We start from the raw sequence: 16,569 nt of genomic DNA, 5'->3' as shown, positions 1-16,569 counted from the left end.
AATAGAAAACACTTGCGTAAGGCCAAGAAATGGACCGCTTTGCCACGTGGAAGCTTCTTGTTTGCGGACATTCGGTCAGTTTCCGCCGGAAGGGTTTTCTGTTTCTGTACACCACAGGGAGGTAAACCCACTTCATTGATGAAGATTGTTTGGAGGCGAGCAGATAGATGAGAAGGATATCCTTGCTTTCGTGATCCAATATTAGATACTGCAGGACAGGTGGAGATCAATTTCCAGAGAAAGAGACGTCCATTGGTTAGTAGGGTTGGATGTAAGCGAATAAAAACGGCCTCTGCCGGCTCCCTTTTTTTCTCTCGACTTTATTACTTTTCGTCCCGCTTAGATTTAAATACATTTTTTTTCATCCCAGGTGGACTCTGGTTGCTTGTTCAAGGTTAGAGGCTAGAAAATAAATATGCTCTTTTATCACCACGTATTTCAAGTCCGATCCATGAAGGATTGCATTGGAAGGACGGTCAACTGGATGCGCCGTGAGCAAGGGTTGGTTCAATAAAACTTCTGACCAGTTTTGGCCATATCTTGCAACATTTGACAGGGTGTAAAAGCCACGCCGTACTGTTGTTCGAATCGTTTCATGTGATCGACAACAGTTGAAGCTCCCATGATATCAACAAATCTGAATGGACCGCCTCTCATGGGAGGGAAGCCAAGGCCAAAGACCGCTCCGATGTCGCCTTCTTGTACGGATTTAAGAATTCCGTCTTGCAGGCAAAGAACGGCTTCGTTGACGAAACGTGTTACAAGACGCAGTTGAATGTCTTCGGGTTGATCCAATCCCTTGGGTTGAAGCTGGAACCGCTTGATATGATTCATGGCGTCTTGATTAATTGGCCTGTCCGAGCCCTTGGCATCTGAGTATACATAACATCCCTTGCCGGATTTGCGCCCCTTCATGCCCGCCTCAACTAAAGCCTTCAAGACTTCCGGGTTACCGCCCGCGAATCGATCACCGAAAGCCTTGCCCAGATCTTCAGCGACATGCTGAGCTACGTCAATGCCGACTTCATCGATGAGAGTAGCTACACCCACCGGGAACCCGTATGCTTTAGTCAATTGATCCAATTTCTTGGGATCCACTCCCTCTTGCAACAACCGAATGGCTTCTGATAGAGTGGGTGCCAAAATTCGAGTAGTGTAGAATCCTGGGCCATCGCTGACAACAATGACTACCTTGCCTTGTCGCAAACCCACATCGACCGCACTAGCTGCGGTTTCTTTCGAGGTATCCTTGGTGCAAATGATTTCCAAGAGCTGCATCTTGTCTACGGGTGAGAAATAATGCATGCCAACCACTTTTTCAGGGCGTTTACTGGCCTTTGCAATTTCCGTGATGGGCAATGCGCTCGTATTCGAAGCAAAGATGCAATCATCGCGAATATGTTTTTCGACCTAAAAGTGAAAGACGTTGATCATATTTGTGACCTAAAGCTACGATTGTGTTCGATCACGTTCTTCCAAAGACAGACACAGGGACACGAGGCGTCATTGATCTATCTATGTGTACTACGTGTATCTGAGAGCTGGTTCATAAATATGCAGATGAAAATTGCCTTACCTCTTTCACCACTTTGTGCTTCAAAGCCAGGTCCTCAAAAACAGCCTCGATAACCATATCCACGTTTCGGAATTGGTCGTAGTTGGTGGTGGCGATTACATTTGACATGTGCTTCTCGCCATCAATTTTAGCCAAGCGCTTTCTCTTGACTTTGGTATCGATCCCACTTTGGATCTGATTGAGGCCTCGAGCCAAACCCTCCTGATTCATATCTTTCAGAATCACGGTCATGCCTTTATCAACCGACACTTGACCGATTCCAGCGCCCATCAGACCTGCTCCAAGAACGCCCAAGGTTCTAAAAGAAGGAAAAGAGAACTTAACGGCGAGCTTCTGCATTCAAGGACAAGTAGCCATGGTGTGGTCTCCACATGAAGGTCACCCAAACGGGATATCCACAACTTGAAGCTTAAATGTAAAGGTCCTAGCTCTTTTGACGAATCAATGTCTTGTCATATTTATACTCTCTTACTGAAGTAATTATTCACGCAATTCGAAAAAAAATTAGAGACGATTTGATCTTAGGGTTACAAGAAAAAGCAGAAGGTCCCCAATAAGCCTTTTGCAAAAAGGTTCCTACCCTTCATTTTCTTCACTGTGCGGCCATAAAGTTTCTGCCCCTTAATTTCCCTCTGGCAGTTTCAAATGGCTCAAGCGATGTCTTTCTTTTGATAAGCAATGTAATCAATCACTTTTTTGTTCAGATAATTCTTTAAATCCCTCTAGACAATAAACTAAAAACAGCTGGGATATGAACTATTGAGCGCGGAAGCTCACTTAAAAAATGAATTTACGAAGATTCAAAATCCCCTTAATGAAATAAAAAATACCTACGTATAAGTGGCAGATAGTTTGAGTTTACGTTAGGTTACTTCTAAACCAGAACGAATACAAGTCGCTCTGACTTTATTTGGCTTGTTTTTGGCGCAATCTGGTAATCTATTGATACTTTGTCTATTTTAACTCTCGAAACATATTATCCTCCATGAATGGAGCAAGAACTTTTCGGTCATAATGTGCTAAGGCTTTTTCAGGAGATAATTGTGCTGAGGGCGCGTAATTACTCTTTTGTTACCAAGACCAGATGAGGCCGACCCAAGGCTCAACCAGCTCTCTACCGGTCTTTTTCCGAATGAATGGACTTGATTGGGCACATTTCAGATATACTTTCTATCCAAATAAAAAATATGAGCGGCACAAAATGGCACAAATAATGATGTATGGAGAACAGTTGTGCTTTCATGATTATGATTGACAAAAAGCTTGTTAGGAACAAAAAGCATCAAGTGAGTTCAAGTTGCGCTAGAAAAATGTCAACACATGGATCATGTCTTGAGTTTCAGAACATGACCTTGCTCTCAATTTCGACGTTATGACTGACATTAAATAAGTTGGTGAGCATTATAAAACAGATCACTGAAGTCGAGTTAACGGAAACGTCACTCACCAGGCAATGTTTTTAGTGTTGAAAGCCAATTGTAAGAGGTACTCGGGCTATTTCAGTCTCTGGTATGTTATGTATCAAATATCACTATGAAGTCCATTTTAGACACAGTCGCGCTTTACTCTTTTGTTAAGTAGGTTGTGAAGTAAGTATCATTACGAAATTAGCGCTAACGGATAAATTATTTTAAACATTGTTTGCTGACGTGAAAGAACCTCCCATAATGGTTGAAATTGAGGACTGAGCTTTCTGGTCCCACAGTTTGATCTTTTTCAGCATGATAAATTGGGGTATTGGCTATTTGAAAACCCACCAATTTCCCATCCAATTGCTCCTCTTATTCTGAACCTGGGTCCATATTCGAATTATCAAAGCTTCTTAATCTTACTTGGCTTGATGAGCGGGCTGGCCAAACTTGTTCTTCTTGCACTCGGTTTGACCATGGAACAAGGAAATAAGCGACTTGGACTCGGGGGTGACGCAGAGTTGGCCAAAGCCTTGACTTTCCGCGGCATAGCCTTTAGTCGGGCCTCCATCCAGACCCGCTCGAATCACTTCCAAGATCTTTAACGGGGCCGGATACAGCCCATTGGTTTGCTTCATCACTTTGCCCTTGGCCGTCTTGAACACATAATCCTTGGTTTGATCAAAGCTCAAGGCCCAATGGGTGAGCTTATCGGTCCAGCTTTTGGGCGAGTGATCGGGTTTTTTCATGGCACCTGAGGCCAGATCACGCGCTACTTGGATCGCCACGCTTTCTAAGTACTTGAGCGTGGTTATATTCGCGGGTTCGAGGCCCGGGCCTAAAGGTTCCACCACCATATCGACCACCTTCATCTTTTTAGCCCGTTTGGCGTTCAAGGTCTTGCCGGTGAGTGCCATATCCAAGGCGTTGGGAAGTCCGGCCAACTTGGGCAGGCGTTGGGTACCACCCCCGCCAGGCAACAGCCCCAACATCACCTCGGGCAGACCTAAAGAGGTCTTCATGCCGTTGACGGCGATCCGGTAATGACAGCCCATGGCCACTTCCAAACCGCCGCCCAGACAAGGGCCCATGATGGCGGCCACGATGGGTTTAGGCGAGCTTTCTACTTGGTTGAGAAACTCTTGGCAGCTCTGCGAGATGCGTTGTCCGTCCTCGACCGTTTGGCACCTGAATGCATCAGAAAAAACACACCCGGGTATGGGATCATTACGCGTATCATGGCCATCATGGCCATCATGGCCTGGCCACTGAAACGGAACTCACTTCTCCAACATTTTGATATCAGCCCCGGCAATGAAGCAGCCGGGTTTGCCTGAGATGAGCACCGCGCTTTGAATGGCCGAATTACTCTGGATATCGCGATAAAGGGCCTGGATCTCCGTCATGACCTCTTCGTTCAACGAGTTGACCTAGAAAGAGCGCCTCCAGTGGGTGATTGGAATGGACATGACCAATGGGGGCCAGCGGACTGACTAACCTTGGTACCCGGCGAATCCAATTTGATGACGGCCACGCCCTCGTGGATCTTCATGTTGGCGTGTTGACCCCGGAGGGCGCCGGTCAGGCTCAAATAACGCCGACTCAGCCCAGGCCCCAGGCTGGTAGGCACGCCTGTCAAGTCAGAAGAGAAAACATGAAATCCAGGCTCAAAGAGTGTTGAATGAGGCTAGAGATGCCTGCCAGACGTACCGGATCGAGCATGTAACGCCTGTTGGACCGCACGTCGCAGTGTAATGGACGCCATCTTCGGACAAAAACCCGTGGCATCGGAGCCGGAGCCGGAGTGCTACGATCAGGCCACAAAAACGTGACAATGGGGAACGTCCCGATGGACGAGAAGAGAGGCTCAAGGACAACGTTGGTCCCGACTGGTCAGTGGTCAATGGTCAATGGTCAATGGTCAATGGAAGACGGAGGGAGTCACACACCACTCGAGCCGAGAAATGAAGGCAGAGGCATGCACGGACCAACTCCTCGCCGATCTAGCGTCTTCCTACATACGTCCCTATCACGAACGGACAACCGAACGGACGTACTTTGAACTGGAAATCAAGGAGCGGGGGGAGTCACTCGAGGGCGCGCGCGCTCGCACTAACTACACTCGCGCATTTTTGCCTGCCAGCCCAGAGTATCAATGCCCCTCGGCCGGCCGCATAAATGATGGATCCATGTGTATCGCTGGCCAGGTCTGAACAGGGTGACCCCATGACTTGGACCAAAGTGAACGGAACTGTGGCACGACCAGCTGTGTCTGATTTGGAATTGGAAGCTGAACGGACCTGGGTTCGACCCAAACCCAACCAAAGCCTATAAAGCTAAAACACGGGGCTTAGTGCTGGGACGGTCTATATGTGTGGTCTTGTAGTTATATTTGATATTTCCGTCTCAATTAAGACGAGAGTGTGAAGAATTTACATGCGCCAGATTTAAAACGGATGCACTTTATAAGGAGGGCCAATGTACCTGCTTCTCAGCGGTATTCGTCAGCCAGATCCACCGAGAGGAAAGTGAGAAGTTATCTTAAAGTAAATAAGTCACTTATCAAGTTATTCAGCGTAGGTCGAAAAAGTTTTGGGATAAAATGGAAATCAGCAAAAAAATTGCCAGACCCAGAGCTGAAACAAGGCTAAGATTATGAAATGAGCTGATCGACTCAATACAACTAAGCTGAGTATTATTAGGCTTACATCACATGAAATTTTCAAAAAAACAAGAACCATTCCGTAGAGCGAGATTGGGTCATGCTGGTCATGCTGAACATAGATCATCCTTGACGTAGGGTTGGCTTCAAATGTTACTTATACAGACTCGAGATTTGTGAATTGTCACATTAGGCCCAGGGAGACTCGACACCAATTCCAACAATTTCCCCATGAATTACTGGAAGACAAAAAAAAACGATGAATGTTACAGATTAATTGGCGGAAACCCAATGTGACAAATTTGACCCGTTCACCGTTATATTTCATTAGAGACTAACAGTCATCAAACACTTTAAATACTGCTCTACTGAGGTCCTTAACCCTAGGCAGTCAGTTTTCATGGCCCAGGTCAGCTGATCGGTCGCTTTTCTCAGATAAGTTTAGAATACATTAACCTAACACTTTGAACACCAGTACAAAATATTGACTCTTTTACAATTTATTTTTTTTGAAAATAATTGGTTCGGTTACTTCCATGGCATTGTATGACCCGGAGCGGACGACTCTTCAGTTATTGTAAGTTATTGATCATGACACGATTTTGGAAATGGAAATTTCAAAATCTAGTGAAAGTGTCTATGCCTCATGGTTCAGGACTTCATTGAGGGCTCAAGTGGCTCGAGTCATTGGGCTCCTATCCCTCTCACTGGATGGACTACTGAACAGCGGCTGAGTGGGCTAGCCGGAACTTCATGAGCTAGCCTCAAAATTTAGTCCCTGGTAGGCTGATTCGGCCGGGTGTGTGACTCTCATATCAGCTGACCCAATGGACCAAGGTCGTAAATTGCTGCGATAGGTGAACATTGACAGGCGGCCATTTAGTTTCAGATGAAACCTGGATATCGCTCCATAGAGATGATTATGTTACCGATGAGGTCAAGACCAAAGGCTGGCCAGAAAAACGAGATGTGAAAGAGGGAAAAAACTGGGACTTTTATCCCTTTGACTCAGAGTTACGGTTTAGATTTAATGAAATACAAATTGATGTGGTTCAACCCTTGGTCACCCTGGAAATTGGCCATTGGTCAACAACAGAGGAGTGAAGAAAAAAACCCCAATTGAGTTGACATCGGTCTACCCATTCAGTCTACCCATGAATGACTCGGGATCTGAACCCTGTTTTGAGTTGACTTAATCTAGAGGGCTTTTAACTTAATCCACGACAGTCGACAAGTGATCATGACACCGTGGTGGTGACCTCCAAGTCATCCCGTGTCTTCCTCGAGATGTATCCCAATCAGGTGAGACTCACACCCACCTACCTACCTCCCCCATGACTCCTGACACCATGAATAGCTCCTGTCATCCTTGGCTTTTCAGGCTCATCCCGCTTGGGCCGGCTCAGCTTGGGCTGCCGGCCCTCAGGCCACGCCCGCCCGGTGGCCTCAGCCCCCGATCAATAATGCCCCGCCTCCCATGATGATGATGTTCCCCGGCGCTCAATCCGGTCAGGCGGCCTGGGGGCGGCCACCCAGCTTGTCCTACGCAGAATTTCCGCCTCCTCCCGGACCCGGTTTCCTGGGTAACCCTTGGCACGGGGGTCAGCATTGGTCCCCTCATGCCCCCATCGCCCACCGAGACTCAGCCGTTCCCCCACCCCTACCTCGACCCACCGGTCCCGCCCAGGCTCAGGCTGGGCGGGGGCCGGTCCCAGAACGTGACGCGTCGCATGGACCCCCGTTGGGTCGCGTGTTTCAAGATTGGGTGTGCCCTACTTGCCAGCATGTCAATTTTCAAAGACGGACGCATTGCCTGACCTGCCGCCGAGCCCGCCATGACACGCCTCCGACTGAGCGTCAGAACCATCAGCCTGATTCTACCTCTTCGTTGGACCCGCCTCCACCTCTTCCCCCACCCATGACTGGTCTTACCACCCAACCCACGCCGCCCCCGCCTCAGCCGCCTCCGGTCGTCGATGCCGCCCTTCCCCGGCCCGTATCTGAAGGTCTGCCCCCCGGTCCACCTCCGCCCACGTCTGCCATCGCCTCGCAGGGCGAGTATCAGAGTATCTTGTCCCAGGAAAAGCAATTAGACACGATGTACGAGTCTTGGACCAAGAACTTTGAAAAGTGGAAGCGCGACCACTTAGATGTCATGGATCAAGCGCCTATTCAAAAACAACTGCTTGAGATGAATGCGTTAAAAGACAAGATGGTACTGCGCCGGGAGAATTTGAAACGTAAGCGGCTGGACATGTTCAGCCCACCTACTGGCAGTGGGCCGCCCAAATCCCACGCGTCCATTGTTAAGCGATCTCGATGGGCTAATGACCGGCCCACTGATGGTGTCCCTCAGGCAGAGTCGAGATCAAGCCAACCTCTTACGACTACTGAAGAGCTCAGCGAGCAGGATCGAGAGAACATCGCCAAAGCCATTAAAGCCCTGAGTCGTGGCAATCGTCCCGAGAGTCCCGGCCTTGACGCATTCCAACCCAAATCGCAACTTCAAAGCCACCAATTCTCATGGACCAAATCTAAAGATTCGTCAAGTGATGTCAGGCACCATGATCCCTCCACTCGATCTTGTGATAATCATGGCAGTTGGTCGGATGCTCATAGGAAACCTCAAGGATATGAAGGTCACGATTATGATTGGGATGAGCGTGATGCGGGACCGTCGACTTTCCATTCAAAATATCAAGGGTTTGAAGAACCTGACCGCTATTATGGCTCAGGCCAAGGACCATCTTACCGTGGAGATGAGTGGAGTAATCCAGCCCGCCATCATCCCCAAGAGCCCCGAGGTCCGAATCGAAATTGTCAACCAGATCATAATCTCCGTCAAGTGCCCAATCTGCCCCAGCCCGTGCCCAAGCAACAAAATCGTGATCCATTTGTGCAGCGGATGATCAGTGAGACAATAACGCCCGTGCCTGCCACCAGGAATGACCTTTCACGGCAGCCGCCCGAACCCCATTTTGATTCCCGAAACAGACCGCGTCCAAGTGACAGAGAAGGCAGTTATGAAAGGAGGAATTGGGACAGGTAGATAGGTCGGGTTTTTTTTATTGTATTGGTCTGAAAGGTCATGCAGTTTTTGTTTCTCACTAAGTAGCCGAGGGAATAATTCGTACTGGAATCCGGATCGTCGTGTCATCGATTACAATCAACGATTAACTCCTAATCCCATCAAAGCTGTGGACTACGGTCACGGTGCGAAACCTGCCCTAAATCCGGGGGGTCCCACCAAAGTAGCCTCTCCATTTCAGCATGAAGAGAGGGCCCCGCCCCCATCCACAGTGATAAAAGATTCGCCAGCTAAGCAGAGAACGCCTGTCCCTCAGCCTCAAGGTTCCGTGGTGTCTTTGGAAGATCTCATTGATCCTCCTGGGCGTTACATTCGCCCTCCGCAAATTGTCATCATCTTTAGAGGCATTCCTGGTTCAGGCAAAACCCAATTAGTAAAGGATATCAAGACCAAGGAAGCCAATCTGGGATCCGATCCACCTCGAATCCTTGCTATTGATGAATATTTTGAATGTGATGGAGTGGTAAGTTTCGGATGTGTTTCTTTATCAAAGACCCTCACGATTTTCGTCCATAATGCGCTTATGTTCCTTCTATTTAGTACGAGTATGAACCCGAGTTGGAACCGAACTTCCGACAGAGCCTGGTCAAATCATTCAAGAAGCAAATAGACGATGGCTACTTTTCATTCATCATGGTGGATTGTATCAATGACAAAACTGAACATTTCGAAGAGATGTGGAGTTATGCCAAACAAAAAGGGTTTGAGGTATGCATGATGGTTTTTCCCGTTATTTTGCTTCTTACCCTCTTTAATGTGGGTAATCCTAGGTTTACATTGGTCAAGTGGAGGCGGATCCTGGCCTGTGCGCGTCGAGAAATATTCATAATCGTAGCCGGAGGGAGATCGATTCTTTGCTCAAATCCTGGCAGCCCACACCGGCCCATATGAACAAAGTGACCCTCTTGGGATATTTTCAAGATCAAGAGATCGACAATGTCGACATGGAACTCGAGCAAGAACCGTCGGCAAGCTCGACTTCGCCCCAAAACAACGCGGGTCGGGGCGAGGTAATACTTTCTAACTCACATACAGGTTTTTAGGTCCATTTTCAAGGAATTTGAATGAGGTTAAGTTACAAAGGATCTATGAATGATTCTACTAAAGAAGTATAATTGACTTCGGAAAGAGCTTCTCCCGAGAGGTGTTACTACTCAATCCAAATCTTGGGTGGGTGTGAGGGGAATAAGTATATCCTCGTGCATCATTTTGATTGATCTCAGCAGGAAGAGGAAGAGCAAGACGAGGAGACTAAATCTATGGAGAGCCCATTTCAACTGAGCAAATGGGAAGTCTCTGATAAACAGGAGAAAATGGGTGAGTACAATAGTGCAGAGAAAAAGCGAACATTCCCACTCTCATTCAGACTCCTTACATAATTTCAAGACGGATCTAATTCAAACTCGCGTCTTTTTAAATAACTACCACCACTATCAGAGTTGTTGCTTTTCTTTTTCACTCGGTAGCGAGCAAAAAAAGATTGATGTCTATTGCTTGATATTGCAGCCCAATTAGATGGAGTCTCTTCGCGAGATCGGAAGCGAATCGCGGAAGTGGATTCGATTGAAGATTGGCTCGAGTTGGACAATTTCAAACAAGGCTCTGTCGGACCCAGGGATACGAACGGAAAGAAGCGGGTACAACAAATGAGAGTCTTTAGTATTTTGATAGTACTAATTTTGGGCTACAATCTGCTGTGTTCTCCGTATGTAGGTGCGGTGGGCTGATATTGAGGAGCAGCGGGAATCAATCCGAATGAGAGAAGTTGGGTTCGTTGTGGGAAGCACAAATTGGAATCGTATGATGAATCCTGGTCAAACATCATCTTCGGCCTTGACCAAAACCAAGATTATTCCCAACAGATTTGATATTTGAGGAACAAAATAACTGCGTAGAATCTTCCTCTCATTAGGAGCTCCGGGCTATGATTTAGCTTTTTCTTTTATATTTTGGTTTTACAAAGGGGAATTGTTTCGATATTTTTGGAAAACATTTTTTTTTTCGCTTGGCGGTATGTTTGAAATCTGGAGCACCCGAGAAAAACAAAATCCGAGGAGCATCAACTGGCCAAATGAGGTAACGATTGAAAAATGATTTTTCGTACAGTGATTTACATTACAATGGCTGGGAAAATGTGCTTCTATTGTTCGTGGACCTCTGATTCTTGTGGACGGAGTGGCATTTAGATGAATTTGGATATTTTTTTTTTTCAGTTTTGATTAGTTTTTGACAATACAAACGCTTCGTTTTACTTTACAATCGCCGTAAAACTTGACTCTTCAAAAGTAATCACAGTGACTTCGTCCCAAGAATCCATGGGTCCATGAGCTGACGTTGCGGTGACTAGCATGTCACATCATAACTTTGTTTACTATCAAACGGTTTTCTTTCAGCTCTCTTTTCCACGTTAGGTCGCCAATGGCAAAGTGGAGTCGTGTGATTAGTTATTTTGTCGATGTATGGTCGTTTGAAATATATTATACACAAAGATAGGTCTAACATTATCGATTGATTTTGGAGAAATTATCGTGCTTTCGAGTCGAATACACGAGCACCCCAATTCTACCACCAGTCTAATGTGTGGAAACTCCCCGCGCTGTTCAGGATAAAGGGCATAAATGTTAATATAAAATATATTTCAAATAAAACAAAGGAACAAACAGATCTAGGGGAAGTTGGACCATAAAAGCAAATGTAGATGTTTATAAAACCATGGTATCAAAAGATGGGCTGAGAATACATTAATACTATTTCCATCCGCATCAAAACTGGATCATTTTCCGCGGAGGGCTCAGATCTGTTTAGAACGAGGTTCATTGTTTTTAAGTGAACATATTGGCGGTCGGGACGACCCTTTCTGTGCGAGTGATGAGCGAAAAATGGTCGCCCAATGGTTAAAGATTTACTGAGTGGCCGCCTTGGCTTGTGCCGCCTTTTGAGCTTGCACGAACTCCGGATAGTCTATGTAACCGTCCAAGTTCTTATCGTCAGTGGATAAGATAGGGTCGATCATGTTGACCAGCTCGTCGTCCTTGAAGATCTTGGCCTCGGGAATCGGTTGGCCAGCCTTGGGATCATGATTGGCCTCGTCTGGAATCGACATCAGAGTGAACTTCAGATAAAAATAAAACAAATTGAAATGGTCTCAAAAGCTAATTCACTACTGACCGTGCCAATGAATGAGGGACTTGACCAGTTCGCATCCATCTAACTTGTTGTTCCCATCGGCGTCGTGCATTTTGAAGTAGTGAAACTGGAGTTCCTCCTCCGACATGTTGCTCGTATCTATGGGCACATCCATGTGCTCTTTCATATGCCTAGGTTACAAAATAGGTAAGAAAATGCGAGATGAATTGGCAGGTAGGTCAGTCAAAAAAAATGATTTTGAGTTTGAGCCCTGCCTTTTTAATTATTTTTTCTAACCAGAAATTGGCAGTGTTTGCGGAATCGGGGTTTCGATTTCACAATGATCGAGCAACAAGGTTTGAGGGCGTTTCGGGATCGATCGTGATTACGACTTAAGCTGAGCTTTGAACTGGACTAACACTGGCTTAACGCCAAACGCCGCCAGAACTTTAATTTGGACCCGTTTTACAATTGGGCAAGGTGGAACATGTTTGGGGATTAACGAAGCCACTTACTCGCGTTCGTGCTTGACATCGCGATGCAAAACCCGTTGGGGTTGCCCGTGGGCGTGATGCCCGCCACCGCCGGGCGCTGGAGCCATGGGTGCTCCGGGTGGCTGCTGGAATTGTTGACCTTGAGGCACGTTACCCGTGTGAGGCGGACCGGCAAATTGTTGAGCTTGTTGAACAAACTGTTGCTGCTGCTGTTGGTGTTGCTGTTGGTGCTGTGGTTGCTGCTGTTGGGGTGGCATTTGAGCAAACTGTTGTGGTTGCTGTTGCTGAGGCGGGGGTGGAGGTGGGGGGTGGCCCTGGCCTTGGCCACCTTGATACTGATTGGGATTGACCCCGGGCACGGTCCGTTGTTGGCCATTAATTACCACGCCCCACACGAACGCCCCCATCCATAAGGTACTGGCCCAAGAGGATGGCATTTTAGGATCCCGCCTAGACAATCCCCAGACAATCTCCAGACAATCTGTGGATGGAAAACGATCAAGCCGACCTCTATCGATCCTTGGCTGTCTAACCAACTTAGCTTACGTGTCGTATCACTACTGTTCACCAGTGGGTGGGGTGGTACTGTCTGTCGGCTCACTCAACCGCAGGTGGATCGATCCGGGGCTAGTCAACCTGCGGGCTTCAGATATTCGAGCTGTAGGTTGGTAGGTAGGTAGGTAGGTAGGTAGGTAGGTAGGTAGGTAGGCGGTCTTCAATCAGCCGATAGGCCATAGAACTAGAGGGCTAGTGTGGACTCGAATCGCAATCAGGTTAGCCAACTCAGTTCACACGTTAAGAGTCAAATGAGGATTTTGATCAGGCCCAAAATGCATTGGCTGCTGGGCTGGCCCTCGAAAGTGGCTTTGAACGTAGAATGCAATTCAAGCTTAAAAATTACCGAGGGAATCTTCTAGCTCCGGCATCGAGCTGCGTAGTGCAATTTCACTTTGGACCCGAAATGTATATACATTTTGGAGTTGCCATGCCCTAAGGCTCGCCACCAAATAGGTGAAGATTTTGGCTGGCTAGCCAAGGAAGTTGGCATGCTGATGCCCCAACACCCTATAACAACCTGGCCAATACCCATTCGCCTGTACGTGCTGTGCAACAAAAAATTTTCTGAGGAAGCCAACTATGTGGAAAAAGGCATGAATGATGCTTGAAAGGGAAGCCTGCTTCCACGTCAGTTTGAAGATACTCCAAGCAGTGCTGGAAGCAAAGTACTTACTGTTTGTTGGTGGAGATGGTTCATGGTAGGACAAATGACCAAGGTCGCCTGATCGTGGCGACATCTAGTCAAACGGTCATCACTTTGGCTTCTTCGGATTAGCGATCCGATTATTTATTTCAAAAAAGTCGATTTGAAAGAACTGACACACTTTCGATAGCTAGACGAAGCAAGTATGCATCGACATGTTGGTATGCTGGACCCAGACGGCCCTCTGGGCGGCATGGGTTCAAACAAATCATGAATTAGGAATGACAATGAATTTGCTTTTATGACAATGATAAATCAATCATTCACCTTATACAGCTCTCGCCAAGAAGATATTATCTAGTCTAAAACACAGTCTTGGGTACATATGCGGGAAAGGATTTGAAAAGAAGGATAGATAGTATGGCACAATATCAGTTTCAAGGGCAATTCTTACATTGTTCCTTTCTTTGTGACCCGGTTTTGAGATACATATTTTCCTGTCAATTATTGAAATCGTCGTTCAAAGAAAGCTGGTCACGGGAGTGACCCGTGAGGGATGATGCGTCTCATCCAACACGAGTGACTCCTGCGACAGGTAGGGGGAAGCGGGGTGGAAGAAACGGACATTAACCTTAGGGGTGGGTCGGTTAGCATTGGTATTTTTGCTCCTCTGACAAGTGGTTCGGGTATGACACTGCGGTTAAAGGATCTTATTTGACACCCACTCCGGCCTATACCGCCTGTGAGTGACAAATTAAGACCCGCGCGGGTGTAATGTCTTCGATTACGAGACAGCTTTCCTGCAAAAAGGATCCCGTGTGGCACCCATTACTCAGGCGATAATCGGATTTGGTTCCCGCCGCCGGTAGGCGAGGGAGGTGTATCCATAGGACTGGCAGGAATGGCATGACCCGCCGTGGGGGGCGTGGGTCGAGCCGCCCCCGGCGCCCCCGGGTTATCGATGCCTTCAACCGACAAAATCTGGTCGGGATCTTCGGATTGGAGGGCGGGCGGCATGATTGGGGCCGTTGATGGCGGTGGACCGGAGCTCCGGTCACCCCGTCGCCTTCGTCGACTGGCCGAAGCCTGGGTCTCATCCCGGGCCATGACGGGTACCTCGGTGACGATGTCTTCATTGATCAATCGCTTGCGTTCTTTGGCCATGGACACGCGGAGATTTTCCTCATGATGGTAACGGCACAGTTTGACCATCGAAAAGACCAGGGCGTTGCAATAAGCCGTGAAGGACATCCAGATACCGAACTGGGCCGTAAACATCTGGTTGTAGAAGCCCGAGGTGTCGATCCCGTCGGCTTTGTCGATATCGTTGGCCGTGGCGTCCTGGCAGGTCTGAAAGCGGCGGGTCATCTCGCCGCACCAAACTTTGAAACCGCAGGTGACAAAAAGAGCCGCGATGAGCGTGACCACGGTAATCAGGACGCCGCAAATGACGTCGACAAAGGCGCCCAAGAACGAGGCGTCGGTCCCACGCTTGAAATACTTGCAAATACGGACAAATTGACACAAGGATAAGACAAATTGGACCACGGCCACGAAAATGGTGAAGTTACAGTAGGCTTGCGAGGCCCAATCGACCTTGAATTGGCCGTCGGCCTCTTGCCACCGGCCCGTGCTGAACAACAGGCAATGGCCTTTGAAATGCTCTTGATGAATGGCCATGGGCACGCACACGCACAACGAAAGGATGAGACCGCACAAGTAGGACACGCCCTGGATGCACAAAATGACTTGGGACGAATAATTCGGCATGTTGAGCAGATTCCTTCCGGCTTTCAATTGCAAACCAATGTCTCAGGCACTCTCTGTAGGTAGGTAGGTAGGTAGGTAGGAATGTATGCATGTATGGTCCCGACGAATGTCTGAAAGAACGGACCAATGATACAATGATACAGAAAATGATGTAGTTGATGCGGTTGCCAATCCAATCTGATTCACGTCTCTGAGGGGCTCTGGCTTGGGATGATAGGGAAGGTAGTCGGGCTCAACGGCCTCGTCAACAGTATGAGCCACTGTAGCGTGGGCAATATATGTCGAATGGATTGCTGATAGCCTCGTGCCGGTCAGCTCAAACCAAGGCTCAAGCTGACACCATCAGCAGACAGAAACTATTTAGCGAGACAGACAGACAGACAGACCGAGTGCGTCATAGAACTTTAGAACTTTTTCTTCTTCTTGCTTCTTTTTTCTTGACTGAAATCCGCAACACCAATTGCGATTAATCCATCTATCCAACCAACCACCAGCTATGAAGAGTGTTCGTGTAATGGTCGTGAACGTCGTGAATTAGCCAATCCAGCCGTTGGAAACCTGCGTGAGTGCCAGATTGTGCAACAAGGGGGAGGGTGGGGAAGGACCAGATCGTTTAAGATCCATCCCTGGTATTGGAGGAGGTTCGCTATAGCGGAACGGCTACTTGGCATGGAACGTTTTTCCAATCGCTTAATCCAGGGGCGACTCGGGAATTGGAAATTGCACCTCGATTGAGCCACTCACTGGTTGTGTCACTGGTGTCCCTCCATATGAATCTGACTGTCAATTGGATTGAGGCTCGACGAGCTCGACACTGGAAACAGCAGATAAGTGGCAGTGTGGCCAGATTCCGACGATTCATTTCTCGTACGTGCTTTGGGTTTTCGGTCGTACATGGGTTGCACCCGGTTGTACCGGTCGTCCGTGAGGGTTAATCATCATACTGCGAAATTTTTTCAAGTCATCAGTACAATGGCTTAGATTCAGAGAAGCTGGTTGTCCTCAAACCCCCAAATTTTCATTAAAATGAAATCTCGTTAAAAAAACTTTGGTTACAGGAACGATCCTGATGCCATTTTTAATTGAAACAGATATTTTGCTTTTGTAAAGGACTTAGGAACCAAACCAATATATCGAATCCGGATCTACAGCCATTTTTGGGGAAAAAGTTTTCGTTTCTATCCGGGCTTTTCTGCCCCCCCCCCCCCAAAAAAAGAAAATGGAAAGAAAACCGAATGAGTTA

At 47.6% G+C, this 16,569-nt stretch overlaps 4 protein-coding genes across 8 annotated transcripts; 1 reads left to right on the top strand and 3 right to left on the bottom strand.

Annotated features, from left to right (window-relative positions):
* Window positions 1-280: 280 nt before the first annotated feature.
* On the bottom strand, window positions 281-5,041 carry LOC131889776 (trifunctional enzyme subunit alpha, mitochondrial-like). The gene is made up of 6 exons (XM_059238949.1): window positions 4,696-5,041; window positions 4,484-4,617; window positions 4,270-4,415; window positions 3,409-4,173; window positions 1,577-1,874; window positions 281-1,410 (listed from the first exon to the last, which is right to left on the bottom strand). Exons 1-6 carry the CDS (start codon window positions 4,748-4,750, stop codon window positions 508-510), a joined length of 2,301 nt encoding a protein of 766 aa, XP_059094932.1. The 5' UTR covers window positions 4,751-5,041; the 3' UTR covers window positions 281-507.
* A 1,694-nt stretch (window positions 5,042-6,735) lies between these two features.
* LOC131890808 (YLP motif-containing protein 1-like) lies at window positions 6,736-11,225 on the top strand. 5 transcript variants are annotated; one of them, XM_059240238.1, is made up of 9 exons: window positions 6,738-6,949; window positions 7,029-8,692; window positions 8,763-9,198; window positions 9,276-9,443; window positions 9,506-9,745; window positions 9,959-10,052; window positions 10,242-10,372; window positions 10,449-10,811; window positions 11,129-11,225. In XM_059240238.1, exons 1-8 carry the CDS (start codon window positions 6,935-6,937, stop codon window positions 10,608-10,610), a joined length of 2,910 nt encoding a protein of 969 aa, XP_059096221.1. In that variant the 5' UTR covers window positions 6,738-6,934; the 3' UTR covers window positions 10,611-10,811; window positions 11,129-11,225. The 5 variants fall into 5 exon arrangements, with proteins under 5 accessions (XP_059096223.1, XP_059096221.1, XP_059096222.1 ...); XM_059240239.1 differs by having other exon boundaries at window positions 8,760-9,198; window positions 9,962-10,052; XM_059240236.1 differs by having other exon boundaries at window positions 8,760-9,198.
* Window positions 11,226-11,352: 127 nt separating this feature from the next.
* Window positions 11,353-13,041, bottom strand: LOC131890814 (PH domain-containing protein DDB_G0275795-like). Its single transcript, XM_059240245.1, has 4 exons — window positions 12,902-13,041; window positions 12,377-12,836; window positions 11,904-12,052; window positions 11,353-11,825 (listed from the first exon to the last, which is right to left on the bottom strand). Exons 2-4 carry the CDS (start codon window positions 12,790-12,792, stop codon window positions 11,638-11,640), a joined length of 753 nt encoding a protein of 250 aa, XP_059096228.1. The 5' UTR covers window positions 12,793-12,836; window positions 12,902-13,041; the 3' UTR covers window positions 11,353-11,637.
* A 797-nt stretch (window positions 13,042-13,838) lies between these two features.
* LOC131890812 (transmembrane protein 179-like) lies at window positions 13,839-16,152 on the bottom strand. The gene has a single exon (XM_059240244.1). The coding sequence runs from the start codon at window positions 15,324-15,326 to the stop codon at window positions 14,385-14,387; it is 942 nt and encodes a 313-aa protein (XP_059096227.1). The 5' UTR covers window positions 15,327-16,152; the 3' UTR covers window positions 13,839-14,384.
* Window positions 16,153-16,569: the final 417 nt, after the last annotated feature.

This window comes from Tigriopus californicus, chromosome 11, assembly GCF_007210705.1.
Source record: "Tigriopus californicus strain San Diego chromosome 11, Tcal_SD_v2.1, whole genome shotgun sequence".
NCBI classification, from domain to species: Eukaryota; Metazoa; Arthropoda; class Copepoda; order Harpacticoida; family Harpacticidae; genus Tigriopus; species Tigriopus californicus.
The sequence above is the reverse complement of the archived record's forward strand: the minus strand, read 5'-3'. Positions and strand labels throughout refer to the sequence as shown.